We start from the raw sequence: 21,034 nt of genomic DNA, 5'->3' as shown, positions 1-21,034 counted from the left end.
GGAAACACCACAAAACTGCCACAATTCTCCCCGCTGTCCTAAACGAGGTGAGACAAATGGTAAAGCAGCAACACAAGCTAAATGTTTTGACCAAGAAGTGCTTAGCGCAGTCAGAACTGGTGCTCTCGAGCAGCTGTTAAACCCCTTGGATTATATCGCAATGAAAAACACATATGAAAATAAGGCATGCTTCCAGATACAAGATAAACAAACATTCAAAATTAACTCTTTCCATGCCATGGCAGAAATGGGCATTTTTTTTGTAGGTTCTCTTATTTTTGACACAAAAAATCGTTAAATTAACATGCAGCATATCAAAATGAGGATAAATAAATGTACTATTTGACAGCATTCGTTTCAAGTACAAATATTAGGCAGTAATCTCAAAACTTTATTAGTCTAATAAAAACTCAGCTGACAATTGTGGTAAACATTTATAACATTAGGCTTATAATACGAAAGTAAAAAAATATTCTCCAAATTGTGAAATATACAAAATGTTGCTTGCTTTGTTGCACAAAGCACCTGATAGTCTCAATTCCTTGGTTGACAAATATCCCAAGCTACGAAAAATGTTTGCTTTTTTGGAGGTGCACGAAAGCTATTTTACGAAAGCTATTTTTTCCAAAATATTTTAACTCATTAGATGTGCTCGTGCTTTCTAGCAAAAGCACATCTAATGACACTTATGCTCCCCTGCATGATAGATGTTCAAAGAGTAAATTCGCAATTGCAATCCACAAGAAAAACTGTCAAATGGAAAAATCTGGTGAAGATGACAACAAAACTTGGAAAGAAATGCAAATATGATAAAAGAAAAAAATTGGCTAATAAGTAACTTGTGCCAAAAAAAATTGCATTAAAGTGACTGAAGGTTAAGTATAAATATAGAGCTGCATACCAGTAATAACATTTCCAGCTACAAAAGAAAACCTTCACTTCAGTATTCGTCAAAACTAAAACCAGACTATTTGATATCATCCTGAGGCTCAACTGCTGCTACTAGTATAAAAAAAAAAGCTCACGACGAAAAAAATTATCATCCTGGCTATCATAGAACTTGAGTTATGGGGTACTGAAGCTGCGACTTCAGGAACAGGAATACACATTTTTCTTCTCATTTCAGAAGCGACAACTTAAAAAACCCTATAACTTAAGTGCTATGATAGGTAGGAAAACAATTTTACCCTTACTGCATTCCTTGGTGTCAAGAGAACCCAATGGCATACATTTCAGCAAGTTTCGTGCAATAAATTTTTTTCAAAGCTCTTCCCAAAATACATGCATAAAAATTACATAAGTGCTCAAGGAATTGTTTTACATGAAATCAGATGACATATTTAGAATCGGCACACAAAAATATATATTCCTTGAATATTTCTCAACTGTGACTCCATTAATAAAATTCTTTTTTAAGACCAGGCTCCTCCCTTAAGGGGGGACACTGGTCTTGAAAAAAAAAATTTTATTAATGAAGTCACAGTTACGAAATCTTCAGGGCATATGTATTTTTTTGTGCTGATTCCGAATATATCATTTAATTTCATGTAAACCAATTCCTTGAGCACTTATGCAATTTTTATGCTAGTATTTTGCGGAGAGTTTTGAAGAAAATTTGCTGCGGGAAACTCGCTGAAATGTATGCCATTGGGTTCTCTTGACACCAAGGAATGCAATAAGGGTGAAATTGTCTTCCTGCCTATCAAAGAACTTCGGTTATAGAGTTTTGAAGTTGTCGCTTCAGAAATGAGAAGAAAAGTGTGTATTCCTGTGTGTGAAGTGGCAGCTTCAGTACCTTTTTACTCAAGTTCTATGAGAGCCAGGATGATAATTTTACCCTTATTGTATTCCTTGGTGTCAAGAGAACCCAATGGCATACATTTCAGCAAGTTTCCTGCAGCAAATTTTCTTGAAAACTCTCCGCAAAATACTTGCATAAAAATTGCATAAGTGCTCATGGAATTGTTTTACATGAAATTAAATGACATATCTAGAATCAGCGCACAAAAATACATGTGCCCTGAAAATTTCATAACTATGACTAAATGAATAAAATTTTCTTTTCAAGACCAGTGTCCCCCCTTAAGTATTTGTGCTGTCAACTGCAAGGTGAAAGAAGCAATGAAAATTTTTGACTGCAGAGTTTGGCTTGGCCTAACTGCACTGGTTGCCAGACTGTTGACAGGTGAACACAGGTGACAGGTGAACACATCAGCAGTGATGTGAGTGGCCCGGCCCAAGTAACTTTGGAGCAGCCAAAATTTTTTAAGTAAACATCTGGAGCGGGTGTGCGTGTATGTATCATGTATATAGGTAATGATTTAAAAGATACTTCAGAAAAAAGCATCATGAACCAAAGGTTTATGTTTAAAAGTAGACTGACACACGCTGAAAAACACTACAGAAGTTTACTGACATTTTGACTGAGGACCAGTCTTCATCAGAATAAACGATTGTTATGTGCCAGCATTTATTGGCACTGGAAAGAAGGTGCTACAACAGAACACAAATAGAAAGGGGGGGGAGAGAGAGCAACAAGAAAAGAAAGACTAAAAAGAAAGAAAAACAACGAAAAGCCTCTAGCACTTTTGCCAGTCTACTCCCAATGGAATTACCTCATTTTAGTTGATCAGTTATTATTCACCTGCAAACTGTCACGGAGCATCAGCCTTGCAAAACAATATCACACCGAGTTACCTTGCCTCCATGGCTTTTGAAAGCAAAATTTGTATTGAGTAAAAAGACAATGTGTGTGCGTATGTGCGTGTGTGCAAGCGTGCATGCATGCAGAGTCTCCAGTACAGGACTGACCCGGCAGCTGCTAACCAACCTCCCGAGGCTTTTTTCGTGCACATTCTATTGCTTTCTCGCTCCATTTGGTTTAGTCACCAACGAGCTTCGCACCATTCCATGCCTTGAATAATTACAAATACGAAAAAGAAAAAAGCACTACAAACGCAAGTATACCACCTCTTCACTGCTCTGAACAGCATAAAAAAAAAGAAACAGCATTAGTTTCAGTAAGCACAAACACTTGCTGTTTCTGAAACCTGCAACACAGTCATCCCTTTTAGGCTGGGCAGAGAAACAAATCCTAACACCCACGCCAACTGAGAATTTCGCAGTAAGTAGTATTAGTAGCATGCAGTCAGAGACATTAAACACAACACCGGCTCCGTTTACGAATGTTAGCACCACGCATGTTGCTGGCCTGCCCTCTGCACCTCAGCATGACCACAGATGCCGGTGTGCTGCAGTCAACATGTGTTCAACCACATACTAACGGCTAGATGATGGATTCTAGGGATAATTAGGATCGCAGAATGTGCCGCCTAAGAAACATCTGAGATGCAGTGCTAGAGCGACGTTGTTGTATACTGTACTACACACTGTGCCAGAGGACCACCCATTTTTTTTTTCTGAAAATAATCAGGGCATTTGGCACAGGCTTGATGCAGACCACTTGCATTTTGTCAATGCAGCAGCACGAAGCAGGGTCTGCCTTTTGGCACAGTTTGGTGCAACAAACAGATCACTGCACCAGATGATGTAGTTTGGCCAGGTATTAAGGTTACACGAAATGCAACCATGCGAGAATTAAGCTTTCATGCAGTCAGATGAAATGAGTGCATATGAATCCAACAAGACTGAAAATACACATAGCACATATCCTGCCCGATTAGAAAATGAGAACAACACTATTCATGTTGCTTTCATCTATCTGTGACAATACACGACCATTGCGTAATGAAGGTGAGCAGTGTAAGAGAAAGTGAAATTTAGCCAAATTGAGGCCAGTGTGCAATGTACCTCGGAGGGCACTAGTACCTCAACTCAGAAGTGGTATCACTGGTATTACATTTTCTGGCTTCCCTGGGGCTTCAAGGCTCATTCACACTGTGCATGTGCCCATAATAGCCACCATGTCTGAGGCCTGCATATTTGCCGACTTCACCAGGTTATTTTTTCAAGCTATTAATTTTTGTGTTTGGCAACATACGATGAGGATTAGTGTTTTGATAAGTGTTTGCCAACATACATACATACCTATGGTTGCCATACAGTTATCAAAACACTAATCCTGATCTTACAAGCCCTTCACCTGCAATGAAGTCCTAGCAGGATGAGCACAACTGATGGAAGAGTACTATGGCAAGGAATTTTCCCCTAGACATCAGTTCCCGAAGGAAGCAATGCTTGAGTGAATGGAAAGATTCCAGCTCAATAAGAACAGTAATAACCAATCAGAAACAAAAATCAGAAATTATTCATGTGTGTCAACAGAAATAACTTTGGTCATTCCCATGCTGATGATTGCGGTAACGACAGCTTGTGGCCTGCCCTAAAGGCAATCGGCAAAGGGGAAAACTCAGTGGTCAGAAAAAAAGGTTCACAAAAAATTGACAGACAATTCTCGCCGTGGCAGGTGACAGGGTAAGCTGTGATCTGTCAGGTGACGTGTTAGCCGATGCTGACAACTACGCCAATGATTACGGCTGTGCTCGGATTACGGATGATTACAGCTGTGCTCTAAAACTTTCTACTGCACGATGATTGCCCAATCATGGCTCTAGTGTTCAAGTCTCCTTTTTGTGGTGTCAACAGGTTTGGTTTGGTTCATGGGGTTTAACGTCCCAAAGCGACTCAGACTACGAGGGACGCGGTAGTGAAGGGCTCTGGATGATTTCGACCCCCTGGGTTCTTTAAAGGGGCTCCTTCCGAGTAGAGCTCATCAACTTGCTCAATCACTGCATTGTGCTGTCAGAACACCTGAGCCAAGTAATACACTTCTACACGTAGCAGAGGACCCACAATCACGCGCGAAAGTTGACGAGCCCTTTCCGGCAACTTTTTCATGCTCACGCCCTTCTCCAACGCTCGCATCTGTGCATAACAGGTCAGAGGTGGCTATTGGTTAAAGGTGCACTGAAGAGGAATCTGACCTAGTCTTTTTGCCGTGGTAACTCGATCAACACGTTCCAAGCATTTTTAGAAACTTCGAATTATTGCCCTGTGCGGCCGATTTCCCTCATAAATAAGATTATAACGTACGACTACCACCTTTTTTTTTTAATTCCCCACAACGCATGGAGTGCCTTTCAGGCAGTCGCGTGGCGGCTTTGCTTTCGCTTTTATTTTGTTTCCGTGAATAAATAGGTCTAGTCAGAGACTACATAGCTGCAAATTAAGCCCACGAAAATAAAAATACGCGTGGGCTCTTTGCTCTCGCCGATCACTACGTATCACTCCGCCGATGGCAGAGCAGCAAGCCGCCACGGGACTGGTTGAAAGGCTGGCCGACTCCTCCCACCGTGTGTGGGGAATTCAAAAAAAAAAAAAAAAAAAAAGGCAGGAGCCGGGTGCTTAATCAGATTTAAATTAGAGAAATTGGCCGCACAGGGCAATAATTCGAAGTTTCTAAAAACGCTCGGAACGTGTAGATCGAGTTCCAGCGGTAAAAATACGAGTTCAGATTCCTCTACAGTGGACCTTTAAATTCTTTCAGACATCAGGCAGATACCAAGGCCGTGGCCAGTAAGCCGCGTAGCTCCAGTGGGTCAGGAAGTACCGCCCCTGGAGGTGGGGCCAGCGGAGCAGCACCGACCTTTCAGCGTGCAAAAAGTGACGAGAGGAGAGGGAAAGGCGCGAAGACGCTGAAACTCAAATTCTGACAACAGACAACTCAGCTTCTACAAAGCACATTATAAAATTCTTGCTGGAAAATATTCGCGAAGCGGCATCCTTTATCATCCCAGGCATACTGCAAATTTATACAGCCCCTTTCAGAGCCCCTTTAAGGGGGGAAGCAGGTTGTTGAAAAAAATTTTTCGTTAATGAAGTCACAATAATGGAATCTTCTATAAACTTGTATTTTTGCATGCTGATTGTAAATGTGTAATTTAAGTAAAACAAGTCTTTGTGCACTTATAAAATATGTTATGTAACTTTTTGCCGAGAGCTTTGAATAAATTTTGCTGCAGGAAACTTGCTAGGACGCATGCCGTTGGCTTGTCTTCACATCAAACTATGGAATAAGGACAAAATTATTATCCTGCCTATCATAGAAGTTGAGTTACAGGGTTTTGAATTTGCCACTTCACAAACGGGAAGAAACTGATGATTTCAAAATCCTATAACTCACCTTCTATAACAGACAGGTTGATAATTTTACCCTTATTGCATAGCTTGATGTCAAGAGAATCCAATGGCATGCACTCTAACAAGTTCTCTGCAGTATAATTTCTTTCAAATTCTCGGCAAAAGTTACCCAACAGATTGCATAAGTGCACAAGGACTTGTTGTACATCAAATTCAGCTGCGTATTTGGAATCAGCGCGCGAAAATGCATGTTCCCCAAAGATTTCATGGTTGTGACTTAATTAGCAAAAATTTATTTCTAAGACCCTATTCCCCCTCAATGTGCACTGACATCGCACAGCACACAGGCCTCTAGCATTTCGCCTCCATCGCAAATGACCGCCGCGGCTGGGATCGAACCTGCGTCTTCGCGTCTTCAAGGTAAGCAGCTCAATGCTGGTGCATATTGACAGGTCAGAAACCTAACGCTACAGTGAGCACACCAGAGCTATTGCTACTCAGCGAACTGATAAGACAATCAGGAGCCAGCTTGTGAGCCAAAAAGGAGGCTGGGATGCTGCCAAGGGCACTTAAAAACAATGTGCTTGGTCATGTACGAACACAGGGTGCCCGTCAAGTGAATCATGCCCTGAAAGCCCAGCCACGTGCCTACAGAGTGCCTCTCACAGAGCAGCCCACTGCCTGCAGTTTTGTCGTGAAGCACCTATTTTTCCAGCAGTAATTTTGCAGGTGATACATAGTGTGAGGGCCAGCTTTTGTGCCACCACCTATCAGGTTCTGGAAGGCCTTTTGGTCTGTGGCATATATTTGTGTTCAAGCATTGTAGCTGTACACGCTCGCTGCAATCCCACTGTTACCAGACTACACACGCATACATGCACATCTCCTGAAAGTGCAGAACATTGTTATGTAACGTAGGGCTCAATGTACTGGAGTGGCACATCGGCTATGAGGAACGATGTAAAAGAGGGCTCTGGACTGATTTCACCCCCTTGGAATTTGTTAACTTGCAGTGGCACCACACAACACATGGGTGTCTTTGTATTCCCTCTTCTTCAAAATGTGGCCACCACAGCTGGGATTCAATCCAGCGTCCTCGGGCTCAGCAGCCAATGCCAAAGCCACTGAGCTAAGCTGTGAGCAAAATGCAGACCAAGCACACTAAATTGCAAAGCCTCAAAATAAATTTAAATTATACTCCTTATTTCACTTTTGCACTTCAGCAGATATAGTTCCTTCTTGAGGGTAGCACCGCAAAAGACGGGGGACAAAAGTTCCAAGGAACACAGGACGAGCTCGTCCTGTGTTCCTCGAGACTTTTGTCCTTATCTTTTGCGCTGCTACCCTTAAGAATGTATTACCAACTCGCCCGTTTAGCAATTGTATAGTTGCTTATAGACACATGTTCTCAAAACACTGAACTGGTTCCTCCCTCCCCATGCCACTACTAATTGAAGCAATGATGCACGCTTTTAAAACTAACTGTCACCCTTCAATGGCTTTTCAGACAAGCATGAACAGCCCTCTTCACCTGAGGCAGGCGAACATATAAAGTAAGCATTTCAAAATTCAGGCCCGTCTCACCAAAAAAAAAAAAAAACCGAGTAGCCAGCACATCAGTGCTATAAAAGGTGTGCTTCTAACTTTCACAGGCTATTTTTGGGAGGAAAATCCAGAATGGAATCAATGATTGTGGTCAGACTTGGCCCATTCCAGACATTCCAAAGGCAAGAACAGAAAACTGGGCAAGTTGGAACGGATTCATCATAAAGCAGCGTGAAACACAGGACACAGTTTTCTTCCACTACGTCCTGTGTTTCGCGCTGCTTTAAGATGATTCCAAAGGCATGTGTTTCAAGAAAAGATGCAAGAACAGTGCTTTGAGTCATGTGCATCTTATGATCCCTAGGGTGTTAATTTCGTAAACCCTGGTGTTTTAATATTGGTTTCCAACTCGTCAGAAAGTTTATAAAAAATTTTGCGCATAAATGCTAAAAATTAATTGGCCTTTACGAGAAAAATAATGCCGCAGTTACTATTGTTTTCTTCAATGCCTTCATGGCTAGGTTGTTAAAAGGTTTACATGACTATCCAGGCAAGAAACTAAGAGGAACACATCCCCTGATATGAACCTTGAAAAGGTCCATGAAATGGTTCATGCACAGGAAGCTAAGATGTCTCCAGATAAAACCAAAGAGCATAAACCGTGACTATAGTAATGCAACTATCCTAAAAACACGCACACATGCACACCCAAAGAAAAGAGAATTCAGATTCAGTACTTCATAACCTAATATCACCTTGGCCGCGTTCTTTTTAACAAGCATCAAATATTCCCTTTAAGCTTGGTGAACTTTTAAATTTGCACCAGGTGCTCCGAGACCAGAAATTTTAGAACACATGATACAACCTACCTCTTCTATTTTTTTTTTTTTTCAAAGTTCATACCTACAGGCAAGCTTCCTGCAACTTTTTACTCTTTTGGGCCCCTATATTTAACAAAAACTTACAAGAGCTCAATATGCTACTTTTCAATATATCTCGTTATTACATATATAAACAATAGCAATTAAGGAAGACAATACGAAATTGTTCAAGGGGAACTACTGCCCAGCTTCAATACATTTTTTTCATCATACAGCCCTAAATCTGAAACAATAACCCTTATTGTTTTTTATTAATAACCATACCTGAGAACTGAAACCTCTGCTTTTTGTCAGGTATCATTTACCAAAAGGCCACCGCTGTGTTTTCTAACATCTGTATTAACACCAGAGCAGCCTGTACGAAAATGTTTCAACCACAAGAGTCTCGCAATGCATAACAAGAAGCAGCATATGAACTTAGGTATAACGCCCAGTGAATTACCAACATTAGAAAACAGCTTTCTATAGAACTCAATAGCCGCACGGTCCTACTTTAAATATATGGCAAAAATTATGCCTCGTAAGCCAACACTACCACCTCAGTCAGAATACCGTATTTTGACTAATTTTGCTTATTTCTCCTTTCATTTAAAAAAAAAAAAAGGGAGGAGCAGACATCTTGATGCTAAAAACAAAAGAATGTAGTATCACAGGACTTCACCAACATATCCACTTCACAAATCCCCCAACAACACACACATGTAAACGAACTAGCAAATATTGCCACATGTGTGCATGTGTGACAGTAACACCAGACTTGACTGGGAGGAGGCTACATACGGCTACGACAACATGCGGAGTAACAAATGACAAGATAACCCATTGTAAGCACCAAGAACTCGCAAAATGAAGCTTTCACTACGCTAAGCACTGAAAAAGAAAAAAATCAATGACACCAGGGAGAGCACAGGTAACAATTCCCTTTTGAATTTTGGCAATAATGCTGACAGAGGCTAGCTTTCCTCACATGGGCTGTCAGGAAGACAAGGTGTTAATTATGAGATAAATTAAAGCATTAACACAAGCACGCCAGCATTACTAACAATAACGAATACAAATATAAATCACTTTGAGCTTTCACTCATCTTCAATATGCAGAAAATACTTTAGTAACCTTTGCATATTTTTACTCATGGACACGCCCAATATGAATGACAGGCAAGCAAGCACTTGCAATGGACAAGCGAGTTACCACAAAATGACCTTTTAAGTGGCTATAGTTCGTGTATTTAAATAAACACGAGATACAACAGCATGGGCACCATACATAAGCATTTGCATTACTTTGAATAACTGAATATAAGGGTAACATCATTCGGAACAACGTTTCAGTGCCAAAATGTCACATAAATAATGAGAAGCTCCAGATTTGTCCCATATCTGTACTTTCACAACAAACACAAATGTAGCTGCAAACTCCTGCCAAAAAAATAAATAAAAAAAAAACTAAAACGAGAGGCTTTGTGTGAGAAAGGTCATGCTACAAACCAGCATGCATGACCTTACTGCACTACTGAAAGCCCTGGGTTATCATGCCATAACCAATGCTTTTCGAAGAAGCCTACAAAGCTTTTCACAAGGGGCCATGCTATGTAACTTTGCCCTAAAGTATTTGGTCATTACACATGCTGAAGATGCATACTGCAGCTTGGTAACCTCACCGGAAGGTATCACACATATTACTTATTGTAAACACTGGATTCACTCCACTCGCATCATGAACTACACTTCTGAAGATTTAGCCAATGTAACCTTTCAGACAAGTAGGTGCCGGCTTAAAATGGCCAGTCAGATGCGTCATCAAAAAGAAAGTCCCATCATATATTTACACAAGTATTTCTTTTGAGTTAGGATGCCTCTGTCACTATTCATGCCTTGGACCACAAGAGCGAGTGGGTGAGAGAGAGGCGAGAGTGCCCACCTTGAGGATGAAACCCCTGGTGATGGCCTGCTCCAGCTGGCGGTCAACCAGGTCAGCCCGGAGGCCCAGAGCATGGCTGATGCGCTCAAGGGAGGGCCGCTGCTTCTGGCTCTTTATCTTGCGGATGGCCTCAACCAGCCGCCGGGCCTGGCCCAAGGACAGGCCGGCCACGTCTTGTTGCTCCCTCATGGCCGCCACTCAGTTGGCATGCACCGCATGGCCCAAAGGCGCCAGGCCCGGCGAGATGCGTCCCTTCGCCACCTTAACTCTAGCCAAACTCCATGCCCCAGGTCCGGGGCTCACACTGCATCAGTAAGAAAGATCAAATCAAGGCCCATACTGCATTCAAACTCATGCCACTCTCAAAAGGAATAGAGGGTTCACTAAAACAGATTAAAAGCAGTTACGGTGCAGTTACGATAACCGGAATTCACCTTCATCCAAGACGGCACCAGGAAATGCACTACTACTTTTCCATGGAACCTATGTAGAGGCAAACATTTTCTTCAAGCACTCAGCAGAACAAAAGACCACAAGACCTTTAGTGACACACTCAGTGCCACGTGTGCACATGCACCGAGCGAGAGAAGAGCTAGAGCTTTCATTACCAATAATTAACCCACATGAACTGTAGTACCTTAGCTATCGTGTACAGAGCTTTTTTATCCTTATTTGACAGGTATTTATAGATGGATGCTCTGCCACCATTTATGATTTAGCAATAAGCAACAAACAAGAAGTAAGCATGTTGTCAAGATGATTAAGTAATGTCTTGAGTCTGTGCAAATTTCACACAACTGCAGCATTTATTATCACCACCGAAGCTCCAAGTCTATTGCTCGATACAGCTCTACAATGTGTTGGCAGGCCATGTTATCTTTACAGTTTATTCCAAATTTGTCCCCACCAGCACATCCCCAATTATGGTGATGTGAGGCTGGTTCAACGTCCTGAAGCCATATGTGGGTTAGACGGGTTGCCATAGTGAAGGGCTCTCAATTACCACCTGGGATTGTTTAACACATACTAACAACACATAGTGCATGCAAGTTTTTGCATTTTGCCCCCATTGCAATGCAGCTGTCTGCAGATAGCCCAAAATGTAAAACTGAACTGAAGTATAATACCTTCTGGAGTCTATACCACCTAACTTGCCTTAGTGCTAGAGCAGGTGCTATGTTTAGGTTTAGTAATGCGCATATTTCTGCACTTAAGCAATCTCTCATGAAGCAACACCTCTTAAGATCTCCACACCTCTTAGGATCTCCATTTCACAGCAATTAAGAACATCAAACCCAGTCTACATTTATATGTATACACATGAGTTCAAATGCACTGCCTGCATTCATTGAACTCTAATCCAATGCAACATTACCAGTGTGGCAAGTACCATAATTGGACACAATTTAGCTCGACAAACAAAAACTCCTCTATCCGTTAACAAACATCGAAAACTGTGTACACACAGCATAATCCAGAATTACAAAAGTTCCAAAGGCAATTAAATGACCAAGGCATGCAACAAAAGACAATTGAGTATCACTCAGGAAGACTTACATGGCACTTGAGCAAAGAAAGGATTAACTGACAGCACCAATTTTCTTTATTATTGGTTAATAAGTGGTAAAAAAAAACCTTGTACATGCTACCATTCTTACCTTTTCGTGCACCACCACAAAGAGCATGCACCATATGACTGGTACTTGAGCAAAACCTAGCTGCAAAAGCATTACCTGTGCAACCACAAAACTGATTCCCATAAAAGCGGGAAAGGCATGTGTGGCTCGGCGCACGACGGTACAGTAAGTAAATGGTTCTAATCTCTTCTAGTAAAATTCTAAGTGTCCTATGGAATAACCACAAGCATTCCGTCACGTCTTAGCTAGCGTTTTAAGTCACACAACATTCGAAGATTAGCAGACAAACTACACAAGAGCACATTTGCCTCAAAAGTTTACGGCGAAGGCGTATCAGAACAATGCGCAAAAACCAGCCCAATGCGTTCGTATGATGAAATTAGAGGAAGTGAACCTTGGCAAGATTCAACTGCGTAAAAGCCTCCAGCGAGACAGGTGAAACGTGCGTAACTTTTCACGATGGACGAAAACTGCTAGGCGAAGGCCGCACGATAGGGACACGAGATTAACCCAGCACCGAGCGGATTCGGTCGATCTTCGAGTGCGCCCTTCATTGAACGTCAAACCGCAAAAACATCCACGGCACGGCGGGAGCACACCACATAGTTGTCGGAAACTCTTTCCCGCGTACATGACGTGTTTTCGACGTTAGCGGCCAAATGTTCCCCAGCAATATGGCCTTTATGATGATTTCTAACGCGGGGAAACACCAAGCGTTCTGATGACTATGCAGAAGCGGCGCACAGACGGGCCAACACCATTTCGTGCCGACGAGACAAAAGCGCTCGTCGAGAACAGTTTCAATCTGTGATACATTTCGAAACCGCCAGCGGACAAATCGATCCATCCGCACGGAAGCGAGCGCGAAGGTCCCAGGCAGACGCCGAGAAACCGCGCTTGCTTTCGACAGGCAACACCCCGAGACTCAAAACACCAGATTCCATCGCGGATTCCGAGTGCATGCAAACGCGAACTGACAGGTCACGCTAGCCACCGGTAGCAAATCCGCGCCGCTACTACCTGCCCTTCAGCAGACGGCCACCGCTCCGCTGGTATTTCAACGAACCTGCGCGTCAACCACACGAGAATGAACGGGTCTCGTTTCTCCGTCGATGTCTCGGAAACCTAGTCACTCGAGCCGCACATTTCCGTCCACGCCGCAAACCGAAGATGGACGACAAGCCAGCCACAGCGACACACAATTTCAATGACACGAAACGTCGCTTCTCCTCTCACTTTTATTTTTTCCTATCGTTCTTGCGCTGCTCGCTGCGAAAAGCTGAAAAACAGCGCAACAACGAATAGGCTTAATTTGAGTAACGGCAGAGAAAGCGCCAACCATTTTTCTTTCCAAGCGAAGGCCAACCTCAGAACGATGCCATGCACATTCATGTTTGCCACAAATATGAAAGCGGACCTGGGCGCAGCTCTACACATTCCAGCGCTCCATTTTCTTCGCTAACAAGTCGAATCATACAATTTCGCGGTGCTCACAGCGGCTTAAAACAAGAAAATGGCGGACAAAGAACAGACAGCGGCAACAGTCATACGAGAGGATGAATGTTAGATGGCGGCAACAGGGCTCCAGCTCAACAAAATATCTGTCACGGGCTCACCCGAAAAATCCGGCTGTGCTGCAGTGAAATCCTCTACATCAGGTGCCTTCACGAAAACAAATTATGACATAAAAGCCGCGAACATCGACCCGCGAGCGCAGGGGACCGGATCGTGTGGCCTGTGTTTGCCAGTTATTTTTAGGATGTTCCTCGCGGCGCACGCACAACCAACAACGGTGGGCTTACCTCTGATGATTCCTGAACTCACGCGCAAATGTAGCACAGTATGGAGCCGCGCAAATCAATTATACTTCAAGAAAAAACACAGCTAATGTAAATATGGCTGATCAGAAATCAAAACGAGGCCATTGATGTTCCTTTCCTGGCACCAGGGGAAAAGTTAGCGCTGCCGTAGATGTATTTTCTCGCGCGTGTAGGCGTTTTGCCGCTTGCCAGGTTGCTCATTTCGCCCGAATTTCTTTATTGCTGCCGGTGATATGGCTTCTAAGAACTAGAAAGTTATTTGATAAGATGCAATACAAAGTGGCCAATTCGTAAGCGTTAAGGATGTTAATCTCGAAAGTTGGAGTGAAATGTTAGGACGAAGTGCGTACCGTGCGTCTGGGTGAAGCAGGTGGGCTCGCTGGCTTTTTCTTTTTCGCGTTGTTTCTCGTGCCGTTGAAAACACAGTTTTCCTGGATGTGTAGCTGAATTGTTTACTCGTCTATTACACAATTTTAATGTGCCGTTATGTTCCGGGAAAAGGTTAAAAAACGTTGATTTTGAGAACGACTATATGAGAACATGCGACCTCGTCGAGACCTCCGAGGCGTGTCGAAGCTTGATGCGTTTCCCGCGTGCGAAACGCTAAGTTGTTTCTTTAAATTTTGTTTGTGTTCATTGCTGGATTCTTGCGATATTTCCGCGTTTTTACTTCCGGCATTCTTTGTCATGTAACTTTGAAAATAGCTGGTTAAGTGCTGCAAGCTTGGTGTTGGACGTGCATCCATCCCGCAACATATTCTAAGCACAATTTTGCCAGGCAGAAAAGTTTCCCCTGTGGTACCCTGTCGCTTCAATTAAAGTGCACCTTACTTTGGTGCTGAAAATGTTAGCAAATGTGGTTAGTGTAAGGGCTGATACTTGGCGTAGTGCACATATGTAAAGGTTTGCGAAAGTGGTGAACGGCGCTGGGAGGAGAGAACCGCAACTGAACGCCTTTAGCGCTTGGCCTTCGAGGCGGCTATTTCCATTCAGGCGGGATGTGTGCCCTTCACGAACAGTCAGAATCCATTATTACGTTTCATGATACTGGAACGCTTTACCAGTGCATCAGCAAAAACAACTACAAGCTGTTTAGCGGCGAAGAAACTGATGGCACGTTGTTCCTTTCTACCTGAAAGTTACGATTAGGAGGTGCGGAGATGCTTTGAGCTTCATGATGTCGCTGCTTATAAATTTTTCTTTCGAGTATAGTATTTCTTTTGTAGACTGGAGGGGTTATTGCTAAACTAGAAATTAAGTTTGGTTCATTTAGTGTTGCAATCTGCCGAGCTTCCTTTTGGCCAGAATTCACACGTGTATTGTGCACTTTCTTTTGCAGGGGTTCCTGCAAAAATTCACGACAGCTTCACGATGGCGCTGAAGGCAGGGGCATCTCTAGCCTTGCAAAGCCATTCGAGATTTCATCGCATCTAGGTAGCAGCTTTTCTGTGTGTTACTTGCCAAGTGCAGTTGCATATCGTATGATGCAGCACATAACTGTAGCGTGTCCCTATTCGACCAGTTCAGATGAGCACCTGCTCAGGCTCAGTGGTTATGGTGCTCGGCTGCTGACCCGAAAGACGCGGGTTCGATCCCGGCTGCGGCGGTTGAATTTCTTTGGAGGAGAAATTCTAGAGGCCCGTGTACTGTGCGATGTCAGTGCACATAAAAGAACCCCAGGTGGTCGAAATTTCCGGAGCCCTCCACTACGGCGTCTCTCATAGCCTTAGTCGCTTTGGGACGTTAAACCCCATAAACTAAACCAAACCAGTATAACAGCCATGTGCTATCAGCCTTAAGATTTTGCTTCAGAGCAGTGAAACAGTAGGCTTCTATGGGCTTTTTTGCTAAGTTGCAGGAACTTTAGGAGACAATGGTGAAAAAGCTGCACATTGCTGTTCATTGCAGCTTTGGACACCTGTAGCCTGGTGGAAAGTGCAGTGTGTGCAATACCAGGAGAGCATAACCTTGTCCACTGATATAAGCCAGAGCGGTCAATTAAGATACATCATTACAATCTTGCAACTAGATGGATTAATTTCGATCACCCAGGGTTCTTTAATGTGCACTGGCATTACAAAGAACACACGAGTTTTTATAATTTGCCTCCAGTGAAATGCGGCCGCTATGGCTGGATTCAATCCCATGTTCTTGGTTTTAACAGCCGAATGCCATGGTCATTAAGCCACCGTAGTGGGTCCAAACAAAAACACATTGATCAGAAAAGTAAACCATTAAGATAAAAAAATTTCCTTAAGAGATAATGGTCTGAGTGCTCATAAAGTGACATATCTGCTATTCTTTCAAAAATAGAAAGTGAAATTAAATAAACATGCAGCTCAATAAAAAGTGAAATCTCAGAAAAGTGACACTTCAAATAAAATGATAAAAGACACATGAGATAAGAAAACAATGGGGTAGGTAGTGGACTAGTAGGTCATGAAATGGTCCAATGTGAAATGCAGTAAAAATGTGTGCGTTGGCTCTTCGGCTTTTATGAGGAGTAAAGCGTTGTTCATGGGTGTTGTTACCTAGGAAGATAATGATCAGTGTTTTAGCCAAAGGTTCCATGTAAATTAAACAAACCACTAGAATGAGTGGTATTGATTGCGAGTGGTAAGTGGCAGGAAAAAATACTGAGTAGATGCCTTGAATGTTTTTTTTTTATTCTGAAATAGATGCATAAGCAGCATGCGAAAAATTATCAATTGGATGAAGAGCATGTTTTTGGCTCATAAATGTGAATATTTTGCTGACATGGTACCCTATATGCTATGAGGCAGTAATCCAGTATATGTACAGTCATGGTCAGAAGTTTACGGGATGCAGGATCATAGAAAAAAAATTATTTCTGCGCCATGAAAAGCAAGTCAATGAAAACCATAGGAACATGAGCAGAAATTTGTGCTCCAACTGACTGGCTAGCGACGCAACTCAGGAATAAGTTCTTTTCCGCAAATCTGCATCCCGTAAACTTTTGCCCATGACTGTTCATAACAGTTGTGAATTACAAGACATGCTTAAACATGGTAGGATGGGTCAACACCTGATTAGCAATCTGGCGACTCAATTTAATTCAGCCGCCGCGGTGGCTCAGTGGTTATGGTGCTCGGCTGCTGACCCGAAAGACGCGGGTTCGATCCCGGCCGTGGCGGTTGAATTTCTTTGGAGGCAAAATTCTAGAGGCCCGTGTACTGTGCGATGTCAGTGCACGTTAAAGAACCCCAGGTGGTCGAAATTTCCGGAGCCCTCCACTACGGCGTCTCTCATAGCCTTAGTCGCTTTGGGACGTTAAACCCCATAAACCATAAACCAAACCATTTTAATTCATCACAAATGCTTTCAACATCCCATTTGATTTCACCATTATCGAGGCAAAATGTTTACATTACTTGTACACATCTATGCTTCTTGCAATAATATGTAGCCTTATACCCCCCCCCCCCCCCCCCCCCCCCTAATTTATTTTTCACACTTTAATGTTTACTCCTTGATCAGTTAGCCACTTGCATAAGTACTATTGTAGAGTGGCTCACTTACTTTGGACCCTGATAGTACATCATTTGCCAGAGAGACCATTCATTTGGCTTTACAGACCTACAAAAAGTTTTCAGTCGTCCAACTGGCCGAAGACGCCGCCAGGAGCCAAGACCTTCTGGCCGTCGTTTAGGCGGGGGGCCTATATGCCCTTCAGACTGTTGGCAATAAACGTTTTACAATCCAAAAAAATCATCAGGATACCAAGGTCATTTCATGTTGGCTACAATAAAAATGCCCAATATTAATGAACAAAAGAAGTCCCAGAATTGTGCTTTGAAGGACTCGTGCAGTGATCCAGCAGGTGAAGGCTTGAATGCAATGAGTCATTAAAATTGCTATGCAGATTACACTATTCAAGTTTAGTTGAGGTTTCATGGTGCACCCTGTTGTGAAATTATGCAACTACATAAGTTCTTTGCCATCAAAGTTGTCAATAGATTCTTTAGTAGAAGAGCCTCTTCCAGACATGGGTTGTTCAATGTTTTTTCTCTCTCTTACTTCCGCAGGTTTTTTTAGGTAACTGTTCCGAGCTGTTGAAATGAGGGAGTGCTCGTATAAAAAGGCATATGGCCTCACATACGTGACTTTCTTTTTTACTTTTGATAGCACTAGGATAAAGTGGCCTAAAGTAGTTAACATACTATTTATCTTCTTCCTTATGAGTCTCGCCTACTTTCACTGCTTGCAGTTTCCATGACAGACAGCTGTTCTCAAGGGATAAATCACATATTGTTGGTATGAACACTATTAACAGGTCTAATTTGCATGTCATAGGCATCAAGCAGTCTCAAATTCTAAGCATATTGAATATATTTTCTACATTGTCTGAAAAAGTTATGTACTTGCTGAAAACATTTTTTTTTAAGCAGTGTATATTGTTTCAGGGTATGAAAGGGGGATGGTTATATTAATGAACAAAGGATTGAGGGCGACCGTGGTGGCTCAGTGGTTATGGCGCTCGGCTGCTGACCCGAAAGATGCAGGTTCAATCGTGGCCGCGGTGGTCGAATTTCGATGGAGGCAAAATTCTAGAGGCCCGTGTACTGTGCAATGTCAGTGCACTTTAAAGAACCCCATGTGGTTGAAATTTCCGGAGCCCTTCACTACGGCATCCCTCATGGCCTGAGTCGCTTTGGAACGTTAAACCACCATAAACTAAACCGAACAAAGAATTGCTGATCTAATGAGGTCCAGACAATAAACATTATTGCAGCCACTGCATCCAAGCGACATAGGAACCAGATTGTGGATGGTTTCAATACTAGGCGACTACTACAGGCAATCTAGGCAGACCAACACCAAGCAGTGGATGTCAGGTTAGGCATACAGGACACACACAATGGAGTGGTTACTGAGCACATCTTGCAAGCTTTTTACAGTAATTGTCAAAGTGCTTTAGCAGAAGAGAAAAATTATTACCTGTGCAAAGTAAGCAGAAAATTCTTTTGCATGCTTATAATTGGTATTCAAGCAGTTTTAAAAATAATTTGCTCCTAGTGTGATATTTTTGCTCTAATGCCAGATATATCTTTTAGTCTCATTTTGCAGACAGAATAACTGCTAGGCTATGTTTTTGCGATTTATTTGCTCGTAAGTACTACCAAAAGCTTCGCTTACGTCTCATGACTACCAATAAATTAATGCGTTATTCACATTGGTTTTGTTTCAAAAATATAATCTCAGTCACGAGTTTTACTACCGTTTCAGAATGCTTTTTGTAATGTGTTTACATTAATTACAGTACTTGAACTACAGCTTGCGTTTCGTTGCTGTTCCATTTTCAGTGAACACAAAAATATGTGATCCGTCACTTGCAGTTGACCTGCTGGAGCAGTAGGTTTTCTTTGCTTTTGATAAACAGAATACTTGTTGGGCTAGCAGTAGTGCCTATGCAACTATTTGAGCTTGGTATCAGCGATGGGTTAGTTTTGAGCTCTGAGGATTATATTGTTCAAAATGACATGCAAGAAAAGAGAGAGAGAGAAAGGAATTTTAATGAGGAAAAGGTGGAGAGGTCAGCCGGTGGCGACATGGCCCTGGCCTGCTACTCCACAAACATGCAAGAAAGAGGTAATCATTGTTTAGGTAATAAAGACAAAGCATTCTTTGAGGAAGTGCAGAAAAGTACACAGGTTGACAAGCAGGCAGCCAACAATAGAGAAATGCTGGAATTGCTGTACACTGCCAGTTCGTCACATTCGGCATGTGAATTTCGAAGTTCAGTTCCAGTGTGGACATTTACTCCAACCTTTGTCAACAGTCGCACAAAACCACCTTTACGTTGGGGCAGGCTTAAAGCAAAAATAACACGGATGACCATTGTCATGATGGTGCCAAATGGAACAGACATTAAGCATGAATAATTGGACCCTAACAGTGTTTACTTGGAGAAATAAGCTGGCATCAGATGTCAGACTATTTTAGACGAGAAAATTACAAACATCAGGGCGGTGCACGGAACTGCATTTTTTTATTGATGTGCACCCCGCTGAGGAATGATCTTTCGACATTATTCGAGCTATGGCACAGTGTGTGGGCAAGTTGTCTCCTTGGTGCGCTAGGATTAAACCCACCTTTGTTCAGGCATATTTCCACCTGCTTTTTATTTTTATTTTTTTTGCTACAGTAGTAGCAGGCAGCTGCTTGTCTACAAATGTTTTCATTGTTCTGTTGCCTAGAAAGACTGTAGGAATTTTGTTGCAGAGTTCATTTTGCTGTTTAAACACTTGAGACATCTATGTGTATTCAAAACTGGTTCAGCAGCCACTTGACCTACCTTGATTACTACATTAATGACAACATTTCAGTTTGCATGGAACACCTTAAATCTTGATATTAGCATGCAAGCGTTGCCCCATTTTGTCACCTTGCTGTGCTTGCTTATTGGTTGGTTTATGGGGTTCAACGTGCCAAAGCAACTCCTACTATGAGGGATGCTGTTTTGGAGGGCTGCAGATAATTTCAACTACCTGGGGTTCTTTGACATACACCGACATCGCATGCCACATGGGCCTCTAGTATTTCGTCTCCATCGAAATGAGACCGCTGCGGCCAGGATGGAATGTGCTTGAATATGGTTTGCTTCTTTGGACAATTGGTTGTAGTGTTTAAGCACTTCATTAGGTCTTTTACCTTATTCTTCAGTCATCATGCCACATGAGTCATTGCAGCACTTGAGATTCTTCTTCTAGGAATGAAACTTGGCACAGACTCCGTTTCTGAAGTCGTCTAGCCTTCTTTGAAATGATAATAGTTAGTGCTTGTTGTCCATTTCATCCGTTATGTTTATCAGGTAAAATTTGGAAGCTGTACAAAATGTGCTTTCACAGACTGAAGTAGAGCAGCTCTGTTTGGTAGCAGTGCAAGAGGGAATTTAAGCAGGAGCACAAAAACAGTGCAAACCTCTGATCGCTAGGTAATCAGGTTGACACATGCATGAAGAGCAATGATGCTTAACCTTTCTACACTGCAATCTAGATAGAAACAGTTTGCTAGATAAGCTAGCATAGAAATAACTGGCATGAATTCTGTTAAGTGCACAAGATGCAATCCAGAATGTTCTGCTATAAGTTCCTTTTGAACTAATAGCAA

The 21,034-nt window shown here is 42.5% G+C and overlaps 1 protein-coding gene across 4 annotated transcripts in view; it reads right to left on the bottom strand.

Moving 5' to 3' along the window:
- LOC149352171 (uncharacterized) overlaps positions 1–14,037 on the bottom strand; it is an 89,584-nt gene extending 75,547 nt beyond the window's left edge. For 2 of the 4 annotated variants that reach the window (XM_089581316.1, XM_089581320.1), the window contains exons 1-2: positions 13,886–14,037; positions 10,447–10,750 (exon numbers count right to left, since the gene is read on the bottom strand). In XM_089581316.1, the coding sequence (XP_089437442.1) occupies positions 10,447–10,635 (189 nt within the window). In that variant the 5' untranslated portion in view covers positions 10,636–10,750; positions 13,886–14,037. Of the gene's footprint in view, positions 1–10,446; positions 10,751–13,149; positions 13,296–13,699; positions 13,849–13,885 lie in introns of those variants that run through there. The other 2 variants (XM_089581317.1, XM_089581318.1) reach the window with 2 other exon arrangements.
- Between the last annotated feature and the right edge of the window lie 6,997 nt (positions 14,038–21,034).

The sequence above is a fragment of the Amblyomma mixtum genome, chromosome 3, assembly GCF_055824585.1.
Source record: "Amblyomma mixtum isolate Tamu chromosome 3, ASM5582458v1, whole genome shotgun sequence".
Classification (NCBI taxonomy): domain Eukaryota; kingdom Metazoa; phylum Arthropoda; class Arachnida; order Ixodida; family Ixodidae; genus Amblyomma; species Amblyomma mixtum.
Note: the sequence above shows the minus strand (reverse complement) of the source record. Positions and strands in the feature narration are given on the sequence as shown.